The sequence below is a fragment of the Quercus suber genome, unplaced genomic scaffold (genome assembly GCF_002906115.3).
Source record: "Quercus suber isolate HL8 unplaced genomic scaffold, Cork oak 2.0 scaffold_249, whole genome shotgun sequence".
NCBI lineage: Eukaryota > Viridiplantae > Streptophyta > Magnoliopsida > Fagales > Fagaceae > Quercus > Quercus suber.
In genome coordinates this window covers 107,563-130,888 of record NW_027069705.1, presented here as the reverse complement: position 1 = coordinate 130,888, position 23,326 = coordinate 107,563, and the positions used below count along the sequence as shown (strand labels likewise).

The following is a 23,326-nucleotide window of genomic DNA, read 5'->3' as shown; positions in this document are numbered from 1 at the left end:
TACAATGGATATGGAGGCACCTTGTGGCTTGGAAATAATATTGGACAAAGTTTGGTTACAAACTTTGTTGTTGTCTAAGGCTACAACTTCATTCAATATTTTTTTATTGGATGTGAATTTTGACAAATCTATAATTAGATTATATTTTCTTCTTATATCCTCATTCCTGCAAAATTTTCAAAGATCAAAGATCAATAACTATATCATAATCAATTTTTTAATTACAAAAGTGTGTAATCTAAAATTAAGCATACAAAATAAGTTTAAGGATCATACAATAAATAATATCAATTGGCATAACAATTGACATGTGTGTTAAGAGTATAAAGAACATGCAATGTAACTGTTAGATTTTCAAAATATGTAANGGTATAGTTTCTCTTTCTTATTTGATCCCTACAAAAAACTGGGCCTATAGTGGCGTTTTCTATAAACGATGCTATAGGCATATCTATAGTTGTGTTCAGAGAGTCCTATAGTGGCATTTTAAAAAATGGATCTATAGCAGCGTTTCCAAGGGCCTATATCAACAATTTTTAAAACACCACTATAGGACCTAGTTTTACAAGAGCCTATAGTGGCGTTTGTCTAGGTCTTACAAATGCCGCTATAGGTCTTTTATTAAAAAAAAAGGACCTATAGTGGCATTTGATAACCGCCACTATAGGCACTTTTTATTTTAGTTTTTATTTCTTTTTCAATTGTTTTTTTTAATTTATTTTTTTAATAAGGGCCAGAGGAGAAAAAAGACCTATAATTGCGTTTGACAAACGCCACTATAGGCCCTTGTAAGAGAAGGACCTATAGTGGCGGTTAACTATAGGCACTTTTTTTTTTTTTAAATAAGGGCTAGAGGAGAAAAAAGACCTATAGTGACGTTTGACATACGCCACTATAGGCTCTTAAAGATATTTAAAAATATATAATAAATATACCCAATCCGTAAAACAAAAATTATGGCATATTTTAGGAATATGCCATAGAATATTCTATGGCATATTCCAAACTATTACTTAAAAAAAAAAAAAAAACTAACTAACTAACTAACTCAATTAAAATCACTCCTCTGTATGAAATCTCTTACTCTCTTTTGTGGTCCTAGCCATAGTTTGCCTCAATTATGACGTGACCCATTATTTTTCCTCTATCGTTCACACTTTTTTACATCATAATTGTGATAAAAAGTTGTAAAATATTTTGTAACACTAAGGAGGTGTTTGGTACACCATTTCAAAATAAATATATATATATATATATATATATATATATATATTTTGAAATGGTGTACCAAACACTCCTTAGTGTTACAAAATATTTTACAACTATATATATTTAAACAACATTACATGTATTTCTCACACTTTTTTACTCACACGTATTTCCACACATGTTTTCAAACAACTAAACACATGTTTTTAAGTGCATGTACCAAACACCCAAATTTTCCCATTTAAAAAAATTGTAAATATTAATTAAAAGTAATTATAATATTTTATTTGTTAACAATATTTTAACAACAAATATAGAGATCAAATAAGAAAGAGAAACTATACCTCAGTGACTCAATCCTCAGTTTAGAGTCTTTAGATGTGATCAGATGATTCAAATCGAAGGGCCTGAGCTAGCAACAAAAGGATTTAAGATTAGGATTTAGGACTAGTGGAGAGAAAGAATGAGAGAGGCTGAGAGCAAGAGCTGAGAGAAAGAGGCAGAGTGCAAGAATGAGAAAGAGAAGCAGTAATAATTTTAGGGATTTGAGATTTTTTATTTGTTTTGATTTGTGATTGTTTTGTGGTTAATTTTTTAGACTGGATTTGTAGTTTATCTTGTTGAATTTTGGATTGTCTAAAGGATAATGATGTTATTCTTAGGACAAATTATTTTGTTTAGACCAAAGAATTTTTTGTGGTACCAATGTTTAACCAGACATATAAGAATTTTTGTTCTTTGGTCACAAGGATGTGCCAGATTTTTTTGGATTCATCTGAAATTAAATTTTTTTTTTTCTACTACCCCTTCTTTTCCAAAATTTTGGGGCCCCTTCCACTTGGGGGCCTTAGGCAATTGCCTAATTGACCTAGGGGAAAGGCCAACCCTATCCATTGCCAAAGTCTTTGTCTCGTCGTTGTCTTACTTCTGGTAAGCTTTTTTTTTGCTGCCCTCTATTTTTCCAATCCTCCATGTGTGATTTCCTGTTGCAATTTTTTGGTTTGGTTTAATTTTCGAGCTTACCCAACTGATAGTTACACTTGCCCAAGTGTTTCAAGGCCTGTGGTGGATTGGGTAGAGTTGTGATAAAATCCCCATTTGATCAAAACTAGTTTTGAGTATCCTATACAACTATTTGATGAAATGCCTAAGAGGGATATGGCCAATGCTCTAATAGGTTTTGGGTTGTTTGATAGGATTTTATATGGGTTTGCAATTTCTTGACGATAATTCAAATTTATTTTTAATGCATTTCCACTAACTTTTGTAGGCTACAAACTTTTTTTTTTTATTTCAATGCCTTGAATTCCTAACTCTTTTTTTGTTTCATCTCTTTTTAGCTGATGGAACAAGAGAGAAGAACAACAAAATTTAGAGTACAAGAAGATTGAGCAGGCTTGCCAAGAGGTGATATTTTAGCACTTGGTTTATTTTTTGTTTGATGTATTTGCAATTTAGGTTCTACTTATTTGCTCTTTAGCCATTTGCAATGAATTTTATATTCTATATAGTTTTATATAAATAAGTAGCTAGAATATGGACAAAACGTTTTTTTTTTTTTTTTGGGGGGGGGTGGGGGGGGGGGAGGACAAAACTAGTAAAAATCTATAGCCTTAAGGGAACAATTTAGCTTATGGATGGGGGGATTAGTGTATTTTCTTTTTTCTTTCTATTCTCTATATTGTTCTTTTTTTTTCCCATATCTTTATATTAATTTTCTTGTTAATTTTGTAATGCAGCCATAGTTGAATGTCCACTGTCACTTCCTGCAAATTCATCTTCTATGCCAAATGTACCACCCCCTTAATCCCAACATGATTGTACTATGGCGAAAAGCCAATCTGAATTTGTTAATGTTGAAATTTACACAGTAGCAAAGATTGATGGTGCAAATAATCTAGCAAATCCCTTTATCAAAGCGTTGCCCCAGTGGACTTTTGAGCCACAGTTGGAGGGAACGAGAGTTAGATTGGTGCACAATAGTATTTAAGGGCAAGTGAGAGATTGTTAGAATTAGTGCCCTAAAATCCTATTGTATAATGCTATGTATGACATTATGTTATAAATAATAAAATTGTTTTATTATCTAAAATAATGGTAACATGAATATTTGAACATTATCATATAGTCCTTGAGATGCATTGTATGTGATTTAATTACAGAAGATATAAATCACAAGTTCTTTGTAAACTCAAAACCTTATTTTGTAGTCGGTGATGAAATTTGACATTTCATCTGTGAAGACTATAACATGTCAACTAAGATGGTTTGTCTTGATCATGAAAGTGGAGACTTCTAATTGATATATTGATGTGTCTTAAGTGTGTAAGACATATTGAACTGAACCGCTATGAAATTAATTATTCTATTAACTACTGTCAACTGAAAAATAAATCTCACAGCTTTCATTTATATAAACTCTCAATCCTGAGAGGATTGTGAACCAATCGTGAAATATAGATTGCTTTGATATATCAAGAGTAAGATCTAATCTAATAGTCAAAATCTCAGTATGTTGGGCAACCACAAGTAGTGTTGAAAGAACTCATATTCTCAAGATGAAATTCATAGTCTTTTTTTTTCTTTTTTTCTTTTTTTTTTTGAGAAACATAGTCTCTTTCTAGAAATATAAAATATTCTCTTGAGATAAGTTTAATGGGTTTGGTTATTTAGAGTGTAAGGCCTAACCACTTTAGTAAAGAGTTACTAAAACTTGTATTTTATGAAATGTGATTTCATAAATATATAAATAACTTGAAGGATTAACTAGGAACTCAAGAATTAGGAGGTAGTAATTTTCAAAGTGACAGTTATATATTATGACTTCATATTACTATGAATATTTTCATGAATTCGTTAATTGTTTAGATAATTAAGTCTTAGGATATAATTTTATTAATAAAGCCCAGAGTTCAATTATATTTTTATAGTGGTATTAAATATAATTAATAGTAACTTTGGATTTGTAAAGAGTTGACAGATAAGCATGAAATCCATTAAAGCTAGAGCTTTACTTATCCATTTGGTCCCATCCTAAGCCACACACAATAGCCTAATTGAGTTGTCCCAAAAGGCCAACCCAATTAGATAATTAGTTAATTATTTAATAAGAGTTATTAAATAAAATAACTGTCAAGGCAGTTATTTGAACGTACGAGAAAAACAAAAGAAAACAGTTTTTGAAAAAGAACAAGTTCTTGGAAACAAAAAAGCACGTACAAAACTGATTGCGAGACCACACACTTTGGGCATATATGGAATTGGGATGAAGATTGAAGGTCTTTCCAAGTTCAATCTTCTTCTTTGTTTTAAATTTGACTAGATCAAGGTACACCTTTCTATTCTTTGTTTCTAAAGTTCAGTTATTCCATGTTATCTCATATGAATGAAATAGATCCATTAATTTCCATTGTTTATTTGGTATGAGATGCAAAACTATGTTTGATGGAATCAATAGAGAGATTTGGGGCAAGTAGCTTCAAGAAGTTTGGAATAGTGACAGAGACTCAGAGCATGGGACATTCATGAGTTAAGGAGGGTAGAAGGGTCATTTGCTGATGAAAGGAATTTAAGGCCTAGGTTCCCTGAGTTTAACTAGTACACCAAGGGAAGAATGTATAGCTAACACATGAACTCATATTTGTATCACATGTAGTCTTCAAGGAGGCACTAAAGGAGTGGTGTATTAGAGAAAATACAAATTTGGGTCTATTTGGGAACAACTTATCTAACTTGTTGTTGAAAATTTTTTGCTGAAAGTATGCTAAAGTATACTTGTACTTTGAAAATTTTTGAAAAAGTAAGAAATTGTGAGAAAAAATGAGGTTTTAAAAAGCTGTACATAAAAGCTAAAAACTGATCTTATAAACTAATGCTAAACATAATGAAAGTTTGGTTACAAAGTTGGTTATAGTCACTAGCCAATGGCTACGACTTCCACTAAAAAAAATAACATTACATATTTTGAAAATCTAATCGTTAGATTGCATGTTTTTTATATTTTTAATACACAAGTCAAATTTCTTATCAATCGGATGTTATTTACTATTCAATCCATAAACTTGTTTTTATGCATGATTTTTTAGACTACAAAAATTTCATTATATGATTAATGACATAGTCATTGATCTTTGATATTTTGGAAATTATATAAGAAGAAAAATGTAATCCAATAGTAAATTTGTCAAAATTCTCTTCTAATAAAAAGATATTGAGTGGATTCATAGTCACTGGCTACAACTAAGTTTGTTGCAAAACTTTGTCCTTAAAGAAAAGCATGATTATGAGTATAAGCACAATGATAAGTGGAGAATTATGTGTGGCAAGGATCATAAGTATAGTAAGGTTGCTTCAAGGTGACTAGCCAAGAAATATTTGACACTTTGACGAGACATTTCTTTTAGATGACAAATTTCATTGAAACAATATAAATAATTTTTTACTTATCAAAGTTTTTTAAGATTTAAAAGTTGTCAAAGAAAAATAAGGATACAAAATGAAAAGGAAAAATTTTGGATTAAAGAGAAAATTACAAATAGGGTGTGGATTGAATTTTGAATTCTTTAACTTCCTTTTTTTTTTTTTTTTTTGTTACTACTAAAAAAAATATTATTATTTAACCGAACTGAAAATGATTTAATGATAAGACAAATAAAAAATTTAAAGGTAAATTAAAAATTTTAAATCTACATTTCATAAATTTGAAATTTATATTGTATAAACTATAACTAGTTACAACTGTTAAATATTATCATTTTTAATTTGAAAACGTGAGTCACGAAACATGAATATAGTGTGTGTGAAGAAGTTAATATATTTTATTTTCGTATTAGGTTTGAGTTTTACTTTTTTTTTTTTTTTTTTTCTATTTCATTTAGGAGTTTAGTGCTGTGTAATAATGCATTTTATTTTATTTTTGGATGAACAATTCATGTTTAGGGAATATAAATAAAATATACATATATTTTTTTCAATGTTTAATAGAATTTCAAAGTTATAAAAGAAATACATAAATAAAAAAGGAAGAATAAAACCTTTTTTAAGAATGAAAGAGTAAAACTTAGGTACAAACTCTAGAGCAATGCATCAGGTTTCCTAACTAAATTCAAACACATGATTGCATTAACTAATAAAACACTAATCTTGTTATATTTTCTAAGAATAATTAAATTCAATACAGCTATGTGTTTTAATTTAATTATAGAACATAATATATTGAATCTAAGTTTCTAAGGTACGATACATAAGTTTTGTGAAAATAAAGAAGCTAAAATTTTAATTGAAAAGAAAAAATAAATTAATGATCCCCTTGCCACATCCAATTCTGCATTTGGTTGATTTGTCAACTTTTGATATGAATAATATTACTTCCACTTGGGTCCTCCATTATCACTATTTATTTTTATTATGCACCAATCACAATATGAAACATTAGTTTTAGTGTAAAATTGGGTGTTCCTAAACTTATTGAAAAATAAGAATATGGTGCCAATTTGATTTTTGAATTCTTTAACCTTCATTATTCTGAACTTCCAAAAATAATCCTATTATCTAAATGAAAAGTATTTAACAATAAGATAAAGACAAATTGCTTAAAAAAATAATAAGACAAATTAAGACTACAAAGATAAATTAAGAAATTTAAAATTCAATTTAATCAAGGTTAGAAATTAGAATCCATATTTTATCCTTTTTTTTTTTGGCTAAACAGAATCCATATTTTATCCTTAAAACTATAAGGATTTGCTTACTTGTAGGCTCTTGACGCCCTGTAAGGTCACTACCATTGCCGCATATTAAGTAAATATTACACAAACTTCACTAACACATACAAATACGATCTACTACCAAGATTGGTGACTGACGGTGAGCCATGCCAATTTCCCATATCAGTGGGAGTACTGGGTGAGATTTCCCAGTCTTCAAAATCAACCATCAAATCACATCCATAGTGGTTGGAAGGGTCTTACACCCCCTTTTCGTGGCTTCCATTTCGGAGTCTCAAGGACATCAGATGGTTTGTCTCCCACCAAGCTTCTAAGCTCTGCGCAGTCACCGGGCAAGTTAATTGGAGAAGAGATTTCCATGTCAATGCACATATCCTCAGTTTCGGAATGTATCTGACCAAATGTTCTTTGTATCTCAGTCTCACTTGTGTCTACATACTGCATTCCATTCAGATTTATTGGGGATTGTTTTTTTATATAATCATTCTTCCAAACTTCAGCATTATCATCACTTGGAAAAGGTCTTTCATCTTCATCAAGCTTGTCCAAGACAGTTGCTTCAGTTCCTTCACGTTTGGTTTCATAACTCTTCTCTGGAACATAATCCAAAATACTACCAATATCACCAGGTGGGTGCAAGCCTGTGTGGTCCCAAAAAAAACCACAGTTCTCAATAAGATAATTCTGGGCATTTTTTCCTTCCAAACACATCTCTGGTTGCTCCTTCAATATGTGGCCATGCTCTTGAGCTATTGCTTTGTGTCTTGCAGTCCAATCATGACGACTCCAAAGATAGAGTGGCGGTGGCTTCAAATTCCAGTCCTCCAGTATCTTGTCATGAACATCAACAGATCCAGGTAGGTAAAATGACTGAAAAGAGGACAAAAAAGTAAATGAGCCATTTTGGAAGTTCACTTTACATCTAATATGATCTATATCAGGACAAACAGATGTAGCTTCTTGTTGATTTACCTTGCCTGAGAGTACCTCATGGTCCTCCCAAATTAAGTCATATGCAGCATTATTCTTGTCCAGTCTGGTAAACAGCAAACAAAAGAGAGAGAGAGAGAGAGATTTCAACTCTTGCTTTGCTTAGCAATGAGAGAGAGCAGAAGAGTATATGAGGTCCATTAAGCATGAGTCCCGAGTTAACCCCAAAGTCCCATTGTAGCTTAGACACTTAAAGAAGCCAGTATCCAACTCCTTCCCTAACAATATTGGACGTCTAATTAAATGTGACTCACCTCAGAACTCCCACATAACTAAATACTTAATAAAGCCATCATCAACTCCCTTCTTGCAATGTGAGTATTTTCTTTCTACTTAAATAATCAAGGAGGGGAAAAAACAGGTCTATTAAACAAGCTTAAAATCCAAGCCCTCCCCAAAACTCGTGCTAATTTTACCTCTTGCTTTGGTTTGAAACATTAAGAGAATAAGATTATAAATAACTACAAGCAATTACCGTCTGGCTTCCTTTGGAACAATAAGAATTAGGAGCTTTGGTTTAAACTCCAAGGCCTTGTTAATAAACTTGTTAGCAAGAGATGCTTTGATCCCAAAAGGGGGATTCAGCCCCATGATCTGCTCACAAAGAAAACAAAAGAAAAAGTACATAAAACCTGTACACGAGTTAAGAGATATATTAAACTACTTTATGCCAAGATTTTTGCCTCTTACCAGTTGGGAACCATTGGGTAATTCTTCTGGATTGACACTCATCCAGTCTCTCTTCTCAAAACTGAAATCATTCTGCAAAAGAAGGATGCTTATGTAACTAATATCAGGAAAGAATGAGGGATCGGCAGAGGAAAGGGAACAGAGAGAATTCCTATCTATCACTAAAATCATTGGGTTCAAGTTAAGTTTTTAAGTTTTTTATTTTTTATTTTTTATTTTTTGTGGGACAGAAGGTTTCAAAAAAAATTATATTCTTTTCAAACACAAAAAATTCAGGCTATTTAATTTTTTTGAAGAGTCAAAAAGTATGTAATATTCAATAGAATAACAAGATTTAAAGGAAATTGTTTTCTTGTCATACCAGACAAAATAGGAGGTTTACCCAAAAGCTTAACTAAACAGAGCCTTTATTTCAACTTCTTGGGCATAACATATAGTCTATATATAATAGAACCATATTCTGCACTTCTTTCACAGAAAAAGGGTGTTTTATTCAATGAAAAGTAAAGAAAATACGAGTCAGATGAAAAACCTAGAACCCAAATCATAGTAGCAAGTTTTTTACAATATCAAAATTATAAAAATGTTATGAATACAAAATAGTTAATAAAAACATCAATTTTGGTATGTATTTCATTGTTAACCATCCCCTTGTGAATTATAAAACAACATTTACCCACATTAAAAGGATTGATATCTTTTATTCAATAAAGATACTTATTGACACATATTTTGCAGTAAATATTATTTCCATGGAATATACACAATCATTGAAAGCAAATTAAGTTCGCCATAAGCCTGGAGGTACTCATATTTTGCAACACCACCAATCTTTATACAAACTGAGGTTGCTGTGTACAAAGATGCAGACACAACGACCTGCTAATGAAATATTTTTCTTTTATCCCATATTGTTGATCTTGTTTAGAAAACCAACTTTTTTAGAAAACCAACTTTTTAAGAAACATCATTTAATGCATTGTCTATTAGATAAAAATGAAGAAGTTTTCAAAGCTACCCTCCTTAATCTTAACTCAAATAAAACAAGTAAAAAAAAATAAATTATAAAAATGTTATGAATACAAAATAGTTAATAAAAACATCAATTTTGGTATGTATTTCATTGTTAACCATCCCCTTGTGAATTATAAAACAACATTTACCCACATTAAAAGGATTGATATCTTTTATTCAATAAAGATACTTATTGACACATATTTTGCAGTAAATATTATTTCCATGGAATATACACAATAAATTAAGTTCGCCATAAGCCTGGAGGTACTCATATTTTGCAACACCACCAATCTTTATACAAACTGAGGTTGCTGTGTACAAAGATGCAGACACAACGACCTGCTAATGAAATATTTTTCTTTTATCCCATATTGTTGATCTTGTTTAGAAAACCAACTTTTTTAGAAAACCAACTTTTTAAGAAACATCATTTAATGCATTGTCTATTAGATAAAAATGAAGAAGTTTTCAAAGCTACCCTCCTTAATCTTAACTCAAATAAAACAAGTAAAAAAAAAGTTATCGACTTTTCAAATAAAGCGATAAATTAGAAATGTTATTAGTAGTGTTCATTAATTTATTAAAGGATATTGTATTTTGGGAAATCCCAAAATAGTATAGTGAACTAATAATATCATACAAAAGAAGTAATAAGCAAAAAGTATAACTAGTTCTCAACAAGTTAACAGATATCTATATATTTTCTTCCTCTTCAACCTTAAGTATCAAGCTCTATACTCTATATACTGAAATTTCAACCGTAAAGGGGCTCTGTTTGTGTTGTCAGGCTAGCAGCCTTGCTTTCTGTTGTTTGTGGTTGACTGCTGGCAGGAGTAGACATTATGTCTGGGATTTGGGAGATCTGGATTTCTGTTGTCCCAGGGTGCGTATATAGATGCTGGTTTTAGCATTCGTTGTTAGGTGGGTAGGAGTTTATGTGTATCTGGGGGTTGTTTGTGGCTGCTGTGTCAATCTGGTGTATGTAGCTTGGCTGCTTGTGTCTTTGTGTTGTTTGAGCTGTAATTGTTCCATTTTTTATTAATAAAATTTAATTATTCGTTAAAAAAAAAAAAAAAAAAAAAAAAAAAAAATATCCAGTCTCTCTTCTCAAAACTGAAATCATTCTGCAAAAGAAGGATGCTTATGTAACTAATATCAGGAAAGAATGAGGGATCGGCAGAGGAAAGGGAACAGAGAGAATTCCTATCTATCACTAAAATCATTGGGTTCAAGTTAAGTTTTTAAGTTTTTTATTTTTTATTTTTTATTTTTTGTGGGACAGAAGGTTTCAAAAAAAATTATATTCTTTTCAAACACAAAAAATTCAGGCTATTTAATTTTTTTGAAGAGTCAAAAAGTATGTAATATTCAATAGAATAACAAGATTTAAAGGAAATTATTTTCTTGTCATACCAGACAAAATAGGAGGTTTACCCAAAAGCTTAACTAAACAGAGCCTTTATTTCAACTTCTTGGGCATAACATATAGTCTATATATAATAGAACCATATTCTGCACTTCTTTCACAGAAAAAGGGTATTTTATTCAATGAAAAGTAAAGAAAATACGAGTAAGATGAAAAACCTAGAACCCAAATCATAGTAGCAAGTTTTTTACAATATCAAAATTATAAAAATGTTATGAATACAAAATAGTTAATAAAAACATCAATTTTGGTATGTATTTCATTGTTAACCATCCCCTTGTGAATTATAAAACAACATTTACCCACATTAAAAGGATTGATATCTTTTATTCAATAAAGATACTTATTGACACATATTTTGCAGTAAATATTATTTCCATGGAATATACACAATCATTGAAAGCAAATTAAGTTCGCCATAAGCCTGGAGGTACTCATATTTTGCAACACCACCAATCTTTATACAAACTGAGGTTGCTGTGTACAAAGATGCAGACACAACGACCTGCTAATGAAATATTTTTCTTTTATCCCATATTGTTGATCTTGTTTAGAAAACCAACTTTTTAAGAAACATCATTTAATGCATTGTCTATTAGATAAAAATGAAGAAGTTTTCAAAGCTACCCTCCTTAATCTTAACTCAAATAAAACAAGTAAAAAAAAAAGTTATCGACTTTTCAAATAAAGCGATAAATTAGAAATGTTATTAGTAGTGTTCATTGATTTATTAAAGGATAATGTATTTTGGGAAATCCCAAAATAGTATAGTGGACTAATAATATCAGACAAAAGAAGTATTAAGCAAAAAGTATAACTAGTTCTCAACAAGTTAACAGATATCTATATCTTTTCTTCCTCTTCAACCTTAAGTATCAAGCTCTATACTCTATATACTGAAATTTCAACCGTAAAGGGGCTCTGTTTGTGTTGTCAGGCTAGCAGCCTTGCTTTCTGTTGTTTGGGGATGTATGAGTGTATTTTCTAAGCACTATGTACAAAGAAATGTGTTGTTTTTGAGTTGTGTCAATGAGCACGTAAAGATAAAAATTGTTCCTTTTAGAATCCAAAAGGAACAAAAAGTGCTGAAAGTAAGCGGGATTCGCTTATTTTACTGAAATTGAAAACTTTTTGCTGAAAGTACTGTAGATAAAGGCAAAGGTTAGCTGAAATAATACAGTGAGACTTATGAATAATACCAAAAAGTGCAGTAGAGCCATAAATAATACCAAAAATAAGCTGACAACTTTCATCAATGCCAAACGCACACATAATAGTCGAAACTGGTATTTTCTTTGACACCTTCCTCTTAGCGAAGCATCTCTCAAATGCTGATGGCATTATTGGTGCCAAAATTGCAGTCTTTGCACCACTGGCACTCACACAGTAGAGAAAAGATTGCTGGGGTGGGAATGGAGGAGTGATGAGAAGGAGTTGGGGAGGGAAATGACAAAGAAAGAGAAATGGAAATGTCTGTCAACATGAAACTTGGTTTGTAACAATGTCATGTGACATTCACTTGATAAGGACCCTGTCTATTTAAGAGAATGCCACCTAGTTCCTCCAAATCGGTTTGTAGCTAAATTTTTTCTAGAATTTGAAAATATGAAATTATACAAGTAACATATAAATGGATTTGTCATTTATGTATACTTCACTTCGGTTGCCTTCAATGCAGTTTGAAGCAACTTTGCAAGTAATTTCTAACTTCTCTTTTTTTCATTTTTAAGCTTGTTTATTAGGTTTGGTCTCTTCTGTTGTTGCATTGCTTTTCACGTTTCTATCTTGCTTATATGAAAGTTGTTGTTTACATTATTTTTTGGTTGTGTTTCTGTGAAACTGTTTCATATTTTGTTAGTATTTGGTAGATGTGGAATGTGGTTGCTCAAAAGGTTCATCATATCTAAGTTTAATTCTTAATTAAAATGATTAGAAATCCCTAAGTTAATAATGTGATTTAGGTTTGGTGTTAGTATTACTTATTTTATATAACCTTGAGATGGCCAATTTTGTGCAGTTAGCCATAGCCATTTGGCATCTAGNAGAAAATACACTCATACAGCCCCCCCCCCCCCCCCCTCTCTCTCTCTCTTTCTCACTCTGTCTCTCTCTATGCAACGACAAAGGTAAAACCCATTTCCTTCTTTCCAATTACAATCTTTGCTCTAGTTGAAACCTTTTGATACTATTTGAACCTCGAACAAAAACCCCATTTCACAGAATTTGAATTTTTTTTTTTTTTTTATTGGCATGAATTTTCTTTATTTCTTTTTCTAATTTTTCTTTTGCAGATTGACATGGCCTCCATTGTTGCTAACTTGCCTCCCCCATTGCTGTAACATGGTAGAAAACCATTTTCCAAACTCTGTAGAAACTCCCAGTTTCTTCGATTTTAGGTGAGCCTTTTATATTCTAAAAGGTGTCGAAGAGAGGCCTGAGGAGGTTGTTGCTCAGATGCTCAAACAACAAGCTGCTAATCTCTTCGACCCCTTCGTCTTGGCAAAGCTCCTCTCAAATGCTGACGAAATCATTGGCAGCAAAATCCCAGTCCTTGTACCATTGGACCACACAATAGAGAAAAGGTGGGTAGGGGTGGGGGTTGGAATGGCAGAGTGATGAGAAGGGGTTGACGGAGAGGAAACTACAAAGAAAGAGAAGAGGGGATTGGGGCTAATAGGGAATGGCATTTTACATAATACCTGGTCCGTTAAATTACTTAACAATGTTATGTGATGTTCACACGACAAGGACACTTGCCTACTTAAAAGAATGCAACCTAGCGGTTTGGAGGAATTTCCTACTTTCAGTCTGCTTTACTGAAGACATTGGCTTTCAGTTTGCTTTACAAAAAGAGAGATTTAAAGAAAAGAACTATCATGCAATGCCTATAGTACAATACAATCTATATAATTGGTTCCTTTATAAACATTTTAGTAGTAATTCAGAAAGAAATGAAAAATTCTTCATTTTATTACAAGAAATAAGAAAATCTAATTTTAGAGAAAAATAAACAAATAGAATGAATTAGCAAAGTATGTTCTGATGGTAATTTTACTCTACAATGATGATGGAAAATGTATGGCAAACATTTTATAATTAGCATTTTCTGAAAAAGCACATTAACAAATTTGTCAATGAAAAAAAAAAATCGTTAGATGCTACACAGAAATTCAAGTTATGTATAAAACTGTAATAATTCAAACTACTACCGTTCAGACCCTACAAGCAAGAGAAAATAACTACATTTTGCCTATTTGATCTTCAACTATATAGATTAATTACAAATGAATCTTAGATTTATGCTCCCTTTAAAAGTCAATATACCGTCAATTTATATTGTTATAAAATGTATGAACTAAGAATTCAAGGAAAACATAAACAAACTTTAGCATTGGCATAAATAATGCTTTTTTGTAACACATTGTTTATATTTAACTATATTTTTGCTGTTTAAATTACATATATATTTCTTGAAATGAAAATCAATTGAATCTAACCAAATTCATAGCAATAAAATTAAAAATGAAAGAAAAAGGCCATGCATAGCACAGGATATAGGCTAGTACCATTATAAAAGTCAAAATCTACCTTCGCTTGGAAAAGATCATAATTTTTAAATGTGCACCCCTTCCCAGTCTGTTCAAGCTTTTCTTTCATGAGACAACTGAAATCATTAGAACCACAGCAGAAATCGACAATCTGTTCAAGGAGGAAGTGCTTGTGAGAATAATGATGATAACGAAAACAACAATGAATGCAATTTTCCGGTAGTTAAAAGAACCAACAACAAACAGACAAAAAAATTTCGAAGTTTCAATTTCATACTTTTATTCAAAAGAATTATAAGAATTGTAGCAGCATCATAATTGCTTTGACTCTAATTATCTATCTGCAATAGATTCTTCCACAATCTGAGAAGCTTTAATCTATATTTTATGCAAAGAAGTGACTCAAGTGAGAAGTATCTTAGCCTCATACAATTCTCCTCTTTCTAGTTCATGAATGCAAAGTCAAAGCACAGAGCGTGCAAGTCCAAAGTGAGTGATTTTCCTTCACAATAAGATACAATTAAGGACCAAAATGGGCTATGTATGAACTCCTTATGCCAATCCAGGAATATGTCCCGTCATGCTTGTTTCCTAATGATATTGTTTTAGTTGAGAATATATTTGCTGAGTATGTTCACTCAAAATTAATAAAATTTTCTGCAATGACATTTGTGGCTTCATTAGAATAATCATTATTGATCTCCATCACATGAAATAGCATCTACACAGGGACAGAGCAGAAGCACTGCCACTCAAGTAAGCAATGCCTCCCCCAGTCACCTTAGCTGTCAACAGCAAAACTTGTCTGTCTCAGCCTGATTGCATCCATCAAGTAATACAAACCAAATTAATGTAAAATAATTACTCTTTCAGTATCTTTCTTTTGCTACACGGTTCAAACTTCAAACCTAAGAGTCAACCTAATGAAGAATCAGATATGTTGTTTACTATTGATAAGGAAGACTTCCCCCTGGTTGATGAGAAAGATCAACTCAGAGAGCAACAAATCAAAGGGTATACATGATGTGAAAATTGAGCTTGACGCGATCAACCTTCCACGATGCTTAAAGTGACTAAGCTTAATGATGTGAAAAAGATTGATACAATGATACTTTTTGAGGCTTAAGACATGGTTGTATCTTTTGCAACATTGATTCCAATTTATTGTTGCATCATTTTGGTTAGGATTGTCCATCCACCCATGAAAACCGATCCACCAGCTCAGCCACCCAGTCTATTCTTGCCAGTTTCGAGACAAACAGCAGTTGGTGGTGGATTAAGCTCTTCAAGAACCAATGAATACGGTCTGGGTGTCAGTTTTCACAGATTGAAATCCAATTAAACTGACCCATCCAACGGAGACATAAGGTGTGGTTACAGCAGGCAATCTTCGCCTGTCGCCCTTCATTGTCCATCATTGTTGGCCTCAACCAAATCCCACCAACACACATGGAAGACCAAGCAGTCAAGATCGAAGATATTCTCGGTTGATGAAAGTTACTGATATTCTTGACCCAACAAGGTAGGAACAAGTTTCGGTTTGATCCCCAAACCAATTCAACTAGACCCATGTTTTGTCTTGTGTCAAACCCTTAGAATCCAAACCCTACATATGACAATTAAATCCTAATCATCTAATTTCATTAAAAATCATAAGCTAATCAAATGACCTTTTAAAATAGTAGCATGGACACATGGAGCATTCTTAAGATTCTTCCCTAGTCCTTTTGGTTGGATTACACAAAAAGAGTTATAATGATTAAATGGAAAAATAAATGGTAATAGGAAGAGTATCATAAGTAACAACTTTTGAGCTTCGACCTACTACATTCTCAGAAAACAATCTGCAGTGGTATGAATCAAGGTTATTACATACACCATATTCCCTAAAATTACAAGATGCATAACCAAATCCGAGAAAAGGAAAAGGAAAAGAATTGTCTTACCATATCACCGTTTTGCACGTAATAATGGAGCCTATTAACAATCTGCAGAATGAAAACCCATTCTATGAGCTTTGCCCAGTCATTGATCAGCTAGATCCAAGTAGACCAGATACAAAACCAAACTACAAGAAAAACTTAAATCAAATAAACCATCAGTAGAATTTACCTCCTTAAGCTTGTCCAATTTTGTGAAATGGCGACCGAAAGATGTATAGCGCTTGCCATAGAGAAAAGGTGCAAGATAGACACTGAGCTTTCTCTACAGAATGTGAACAAGTAATTTAAATAGTTTAGTATGATTTAAATTTCCTTTAATCCCTCCCTTCTTATAAATAAAATTCTTTTTAATCATTCTCTCCCAAAGTGATTCAGTCATAGTTGACAAGTGAAATGATTTAGTACACAAAAATCTAATTTTTGACCATATTTTCTTGAAATATCAGACCTTAATGTCAGTAGGGAAAAGGAAATAAAGAAGAAAATGATAATTTTTTTCCTTTCAAGAAAAGTTGTAGCACAAAAATAAATTCAAACAATGAATCATAATGACAGAGGAAAGAATACAAGCTTGACCACTTGAAATCAATTATTTTCCATCAAAGTATATTACACAATAAAAAGAGATACACCATTAAGAGCATTTCAACAAGAATAATATGTGAAACAGAACTAAGGAGCCAAGTACACCTCAGAGGCACAAATCTCATTAGTAATATCATTAAGATTTTGGTAGAACTGGCTTCAACCTTCCATTTGAAAATCTGCCAGAGAATCTCTGGTTCACAAACAGCTTTTGCTTCTTCAATGCTGCAACCCTCTTCTAACCTCTGTAAGGCTGTTTGAATAGCCTGCAGGTAAACTTGAAGGATTTAAAAGAAATATAAAAAGGCCACTTATAGAGATGCACAATTACAATGTTTGGTCAAATAATTTCAACATTGGCAGAAAAATTTGACAGACAATCAGTTGGAAATACCTTAACAGAGCACTCCACTTTTCCTTGTGTGATACTCTTGTCCAATACAGATTCATAATATGCATCTGCACCCTGGACTTTCTGCCTTCTGATGAATTCTTCATTATTAAATGAAGCGGTGGAATTTTTCATTAGAGCCAAAATTCTGTAAATTGAAAAGTAAAAGCAGTATTATCAAATCCATATATTATGTACTAAAGCTTCAAATTTCAGATTTTTCCTCTCACACAAAGCTGCACTAGGCCTGTAATTTTGAAAAGAGGAAGAAAGCAAGTAAAAAATTACCGATTTTTCATTTCAGCATTCAATACGAACTCTGAACTGTTTGATTTTATCATCACAGACTCCTCCAAAATTGTGTTCTTGATTTTCCCACTAGACAATTTCTGCTTCTTGGACCTTAATGGATACAATTCCAAATCAATCAAAGACTTATTGTTCTTTGTAGAGGACTTGCTTTCAACCGCAGTGAAACACTTGCAAGGGATAGACCTAATATTTTCCTTTACAGATTTTCCAACCGAGTCAATTGTATTCTGTTTTTTCAAGGAATCAAAATCCTGCCTAAAACATCTTTGCTCAATCTTTTTGGTAGAATCTCCACCTTCGACACGGTTGCACATCTTTTTGACCCGATTCGGCAACTTTAATATAATTTTTCCTGCATTTAAATTGTCACAAACCATTCCTTTTCTTGAAGCCACAGCCTTCTTTTTGCTTGATAGCTTCTCTCCTTCATTTTGTCTATTTATTCCTTTAGCATCAGGAAACTTTAAGTGGTCTCTAAGTGGAGTCCCAAGTTCTTTATTGATCTCATGATCCCTGTTCAAAATATTTGGCAATCCAATGTCATTTAATGAACAATGTATATACATTCTAAAAAACATGAATGAGATTACATATACTTGACTTCTTACAAGCAATATATCAGAATTCGATTTGGAAGCAGGCCATCCCAAGCCCTTGGTAAAATATCTTCGTCATTATTATATTCAAAACAAATCCTCCTGAATCGAGGGCAAACCATATGTCAGAACTTTTCCACAGAATGCTACTTTTAAAACCTACTTTAAATATGAAAAAAGAATTACAGAGTACCGGGGCAAGCATTTCCTGTGATATGCCTTGGGGCAACGACGACACAAGGCAAACTGCAACTCATGAACATTCTTATTTTCACCTTGCTTACAAACAAAACATTTGTGAGCAGGGCAAGTAAATGATTCTCCTGCAGCTATTTTTTTCTGAAGTTTTAGTGCTTGCATGTCCTGGTGTGGATGGAGCAGTTTAGCAACACATTCTGGGTGATAGAAATGGCCACAAGTTGCAGAAACACAGGGGAAGACCTTGAATGTGACAGGAAAAGTTTTGAGTTGAAGATATACACATGTAACCTAACCAAAATGAGTGAAAAACACCTAAAATCTAAGATTGCAACTTGAATAAATGAAAAAGTACTATGGGATGATCAACTGAGGTAGCCATATATCTAGAAACGACTGAAAGCAATTAAGAAAATGTAACAGATAAGGGTTTCTGCTAGATCCGTGTGATAACAAATTGGGTTATAAACTACTGCTATAATTACCCTTTCTATGTGCATAATGACTTCCAGAATTCATCATTCACCCTGCCATCACACTCAGTATTCAGATAGGTCAGGGTAATAAGCTAATCTTTATTGCAACTTAGTGAAGGGTGTTAAAATATCATAATCAATCTCACTAGGTCCAGATTTGGTACCATAAAACATACATATATACGTACACACCAATACACACACAAACAGGGGGGGGGGGGGGGGGCACTCTAACTACCATACATCTCAAGCTCCCATTCAAAATTATGCTACAAAGTTTTTATGATCTTCTCTATTGACAAAGATACCAAAATCAGAGTCCTCTTTTCTCTTGCCTTATATTCCCTTGAAGTGGGGCGAAGGGTGGGGGGACTGAGAAATACTGAACAGTTTCTTCAAATGGCTCCAAATTAAAACCAAGTGGTCACAAACACATTCACCATGAGGGTTCCATATAAATTTTAGTACCAATGTTGTGGCCAAATTCTTGATGCACAATTTTGGGAAGTGGTATTAGACTCATCATTTAACAATTCAAATGATCATTTTAAAGCTTGAACGAGAATATATATATGCGTGTGTGTGTGTGTGTGTGTGTGTGTGTGTGTGTCAAATTGTGAAGTTATTACCATTATCAGAATAGTATACCTCTGCTGGCTCTGCATCAGAAGATTTATCAGAAAATCCCAATTTGCCACAAACAAAGCATTGATGTTGCTGATACTTGCAATTTCTACACAAAAATATCGGCATTGCCTGCACATAACCAAATACTGATTAAAGGAGAAAATAACTAGAGTTCAGAGAAAAACGAGCAAATAGAGGGAATACACACAAAATGAAAGCAAAGAAGTCAGTACCTTGACTTGAGCATCAGTATAGCCAAGAGTCTCACAGAAGTCCTCAGCCCCAGAACCTATGTTTGCATGAAAGGATCTCAAGCACTTTCCTTCACAACTGTATCAAATGCAAATTTAAATTGAAATCAACAAAGTAAATTAGTCTACCAAAAAAGGGATTATTGAACAAAATAATCCTTAAGGAAACACTACCTTCAAATTAAAAAAATTGTATTCATTAAGTAAAAGAAAACCATTAATTAAATGAAGTCATAAATAGAGCATACCATAGGATTTCACCACCATTGTCACAAATTGAACAAACATAATCATAGAGATAAAGTTCATTATCTTCTTCACCAAACACTTTATCACATTCCTCTTCATCATCTGAATATACTATAAAATTCAACTTCTTCCTTTTTTGAGCATCCTGTTAAACCAACCAAGGACACCTTGAACAAAAAGAAAGATTTTGCAACATAATGTGTAAGCAAGAGACTAATCAGATAGTTCTGACCTCATGAAACGCATTACTTTTCCTAGGCTTCTCCAAAAAAGTAAGCAAATACTGTCCAAAAAATTAATAATATGTAACTTAGAGAAGCTAGTAACAGTAATAACATATCAAATGAGTACAACAGTATTCCATAGTACATATTCTTTTCAAATGTAATCAGTGGCAGAGGGAGAGGAGCCAGGGGACAGATGCCCCTTCCCCTCTATTTTAGTGTTAAAATTCAAAATTTTGAGTCAATTTTTGGTAATGCCCCCCTTCAAATTTTTTTTTTTTTTAAGTATAGACGCTCTTTAATGTATTATTGTCTTCTTTTTTAATTTAATAATGACTTTTTTGTCATATATAAATCATATAATTTTAGGAGCATTTAAAGCATTGGTTTATAAAATAAAAGATTAAATCTCTTTAGTAAAAGTTCTTTTTGTTTTCCAAAGACAAATTCATTTTCATTTGCACTTAGAGAGTTAGGGATATGGGAATACAATGATACATTTAAGAAACATTTCTGGCTCCACTACTGAATGTAAGTATTTGTAATTCTATAAAACAATAGTTATATCTTCAATAAGCAAATGCATACTTTCGCACTAAACAACAAGAGAGATAGATACAAGAAGTAATAACCTTAGATTTTACTAAAGGTTTATCTCTTTTAGCAGCTTCAGTGATCAATTGTATGTGATCCAATAGATCATTCTCAGAAGGTTCAACCTCAAATGAGCTGCAAAATACACAGGTGATCACAAAAACAAGCAAACCAGCACTTAGGATATCATATATAATATAAGAAAATCAAACCTAAATGTTTTCATCAAGTGGTTCCATAGAGATTTAGCTGATGCCTCTGGATTCTTTTTAACAAAATGAAGCCAGTGAACAGTCACCAAAATTGTCCTGATTGTGCTCTCGAAAGCCTTCCTTGGCTTTTGAAGTGTTATCCAGCATTTCTCCTTGGAAAGCACACAAATTTCAGGCTGCACATAGGAAAGTTGAAATTTCCATGCTATGACGCACTTGTAGATTCTCTGAAGCCCATCATCACTATCCCCACGTACAAAAACTTGTGTTTCCAAGTCACCAAAAAAATCACCGTCGCTCCATTGTAGTGGCAAAACAGACAATGAAACGGGATTTCCCATGTGATCGATAAAATCATAGTTTGTGACAAACTCTGCCACAATCTCACTCTCTTCATCGGATGCCATTGAATTTACACACCAAGACTGTACAATCGAGCAATAAATATTATTTTGGTAATCAGTGAGCTCTATCATCTAAGAAGCAAATACAGTAAGCTTCCTAACAATATGAATATGCTAGGTATATTTTATCAAAAATAAATTGAACCACAAGCATTAGCAAACATTTAAATATAAAACTATGTGGGCATTAAGAACCAGGTTACACTATTTGTTATTATTTGCCATCATGACTAAAACATGAAAATTAATTGTACAGTAGAGAGTAATAAATAACAATTGATATCTGGCTAGTAATAGTAGCTTCGAAATTAGATGTATCAAAAACATTAAACAAACCCAAGATATAAATAAATAAATAAATAAATAAATAAAAAACTGTTCCTTCTTGGACCCAAAATTTCCTTCCATTTTCTCTCTGCTTTTTTAATTTTCCCACGCTTTCTCAGCAACCGAATAAATCAGTTTGCAAAGTAAGAAGTCTCACATACTTAATTCCTGTTTGGCCGTTCCAACAAGAACCACCTATCTTGTAATTTTCCTTTATTAGAAGATTCGTAAACTCACTTTCAACAATTTTACACTCCAACTTCTAAGCTCCCAAAATCACACTCTAAAACCCAATTCCCTTCTCTTTTCCTACCCTTTCTCGTCAACCAAACAAAGCATTTTGCACACCGAAAAAAAAGGTAACAACAACAACAAGAATAATAATAATAATAAAAAGTAACTAGAACTCTAAAAATTTAACACAAAAATAATAAAATAATGCTTTCCTTCCCTTCACTTCTCTTTTCTGACTCTTTTTCACATCAATAATAATAAGAAGATGATGAAGAAGAAGAAGAGGGACACGGCATGGGCATGTGATGCGTGTGTGAGTGAGAGAGTGAGAGAGAAGTGCGTACGAAAAGTTTGAATAATCGTCTTTTTATCCATTTATGGTAACCGACTTTATTAATATTAGCTCCCTGTTTGTCCTTTTATGGGGAATGCCTACTGTCACATTTGTAACTGTTTACCCTTTTGCCTTTTGCTATTCTTCAAAATTCAAACAACTACCCTGTACCCCTTACTTGTCTTGTAAACATTTTGCTATTCAATTTTTTTTATTATTAAATAATAATAAAAAAAAAAACTTTCAATTTCTAACCTTTTATTTTATTAAATAAAAAAGTTTAACACTTTGCTAAACTATAATTGTAAAGGCCGTATTTTATTAAAATGTTACTAATAAGAAATACTTATTTTCATAATTGAATCTAAATAATTCAATTAATGATCAATATTTATTAACCTACCCTTTTTGATACAATTATATTTGTTGATAATTTTTTATATAATTATTACGAGTGTTGTGGGTTGTGATCCTTTTTGTGCCTTTTGGCTCCTCTTGTCAAGCAGGCAAGATGCACGTATCTCTCTAATTCTCCCTGTCACAGTTTGAGCTGATCATTATCGGAATGAACCCAAGAGTACGTTGATGCCTCTAAGATATAAGCATTAAAGAAGTCATCACTTGGTTATAGGTCCAAGTATCATTTTATTAACTACATAAGGAAGGTCTTCACATTAGAATTTAGATTAAGGGTTCATTTGGTTGGAAGAGTAGAAAAGTAGAAGGATAAAAATAGTGGGAGGATATAAAAGATTTTATTTTA

General features: G+C 32.3%; 1 protein-coding gene across 2 annotated transcripts; it reads right to left on the bottom strand.

Annotated features, from left to right (window-relative positions):
* Positions 1-6,836: 6,836 nt before the first annotated feature.
* On the bottom strand, positions 6,837-22,579 carry LOC111999985 (protein ENHANCED DOWNY MILDEW 2). Of its 2 annotated transcripts, XM_024032091.2 has the most exons (18): positions 21,265-22,579; positions 21,091-21,187; positions 20,467-20,517; positions 20,234-20,379; positions 19,968-20,064; positions 19,756-19,863; positions 18,627-18,874; positions 18,446-18,535; positions 17,814-18,350; positions 17,529-17,673; positions 17,299-17,400; positions 16,719-16,811; positions 16,553-16,594; positions 14,647-14,757; positions 8,616-8,687; positions 8,401-8,519; positions 7,908-7,971; positions 6,837-7,805 (listed from the first exon to the last, which is right to left on the bottom strand). In XM_024032091.2, the coding sequence occupies exons 1-18, from the start codon at positions 21,738-21,740 to the stop codon at positions 7,149-7,151; spliced, it is 3,255 nt and encodes a 1,084-aa protein (XP_023887859.2). In that variant the 5' UTR covers positions 21,741-22,579; the 3' UTR covers positions 6,837-7,148. The 2 variants fall into 2 exon arrangements, with proteins under 2 accessions (XP_023887859.2, XP_065636918.1); XM_065780846.1 differs by lacking the exon at positions 20,467-20,517.
* Between the last annotated feature and the right edge of the window lie 747 nt (positions 22,580-23,326).

Coding starts and splice junctions, on each gene's coding strand:
- LOC111999985 (XM_024032091.2), bottom strand. CDS start 21,740: ATGATAGAGCTCACTGATTACCAAAATAATATTTATTGCTCGATTGTA. Junction 16,812..17,298: donor GGCAGATTTTCAAATGGAAG/GTTGAAGCCAGT, acceptor CACATTCTGTAG/AGAAAGCTCAGTGTCTATCT. Junction 8,688..14,646: donor ATGATCTTTTCCAAGCGAAG/GTAGATTTTGAC, acceptor CTTCTTTTGCAG/AATGATTTCAGTTTTGAGAA.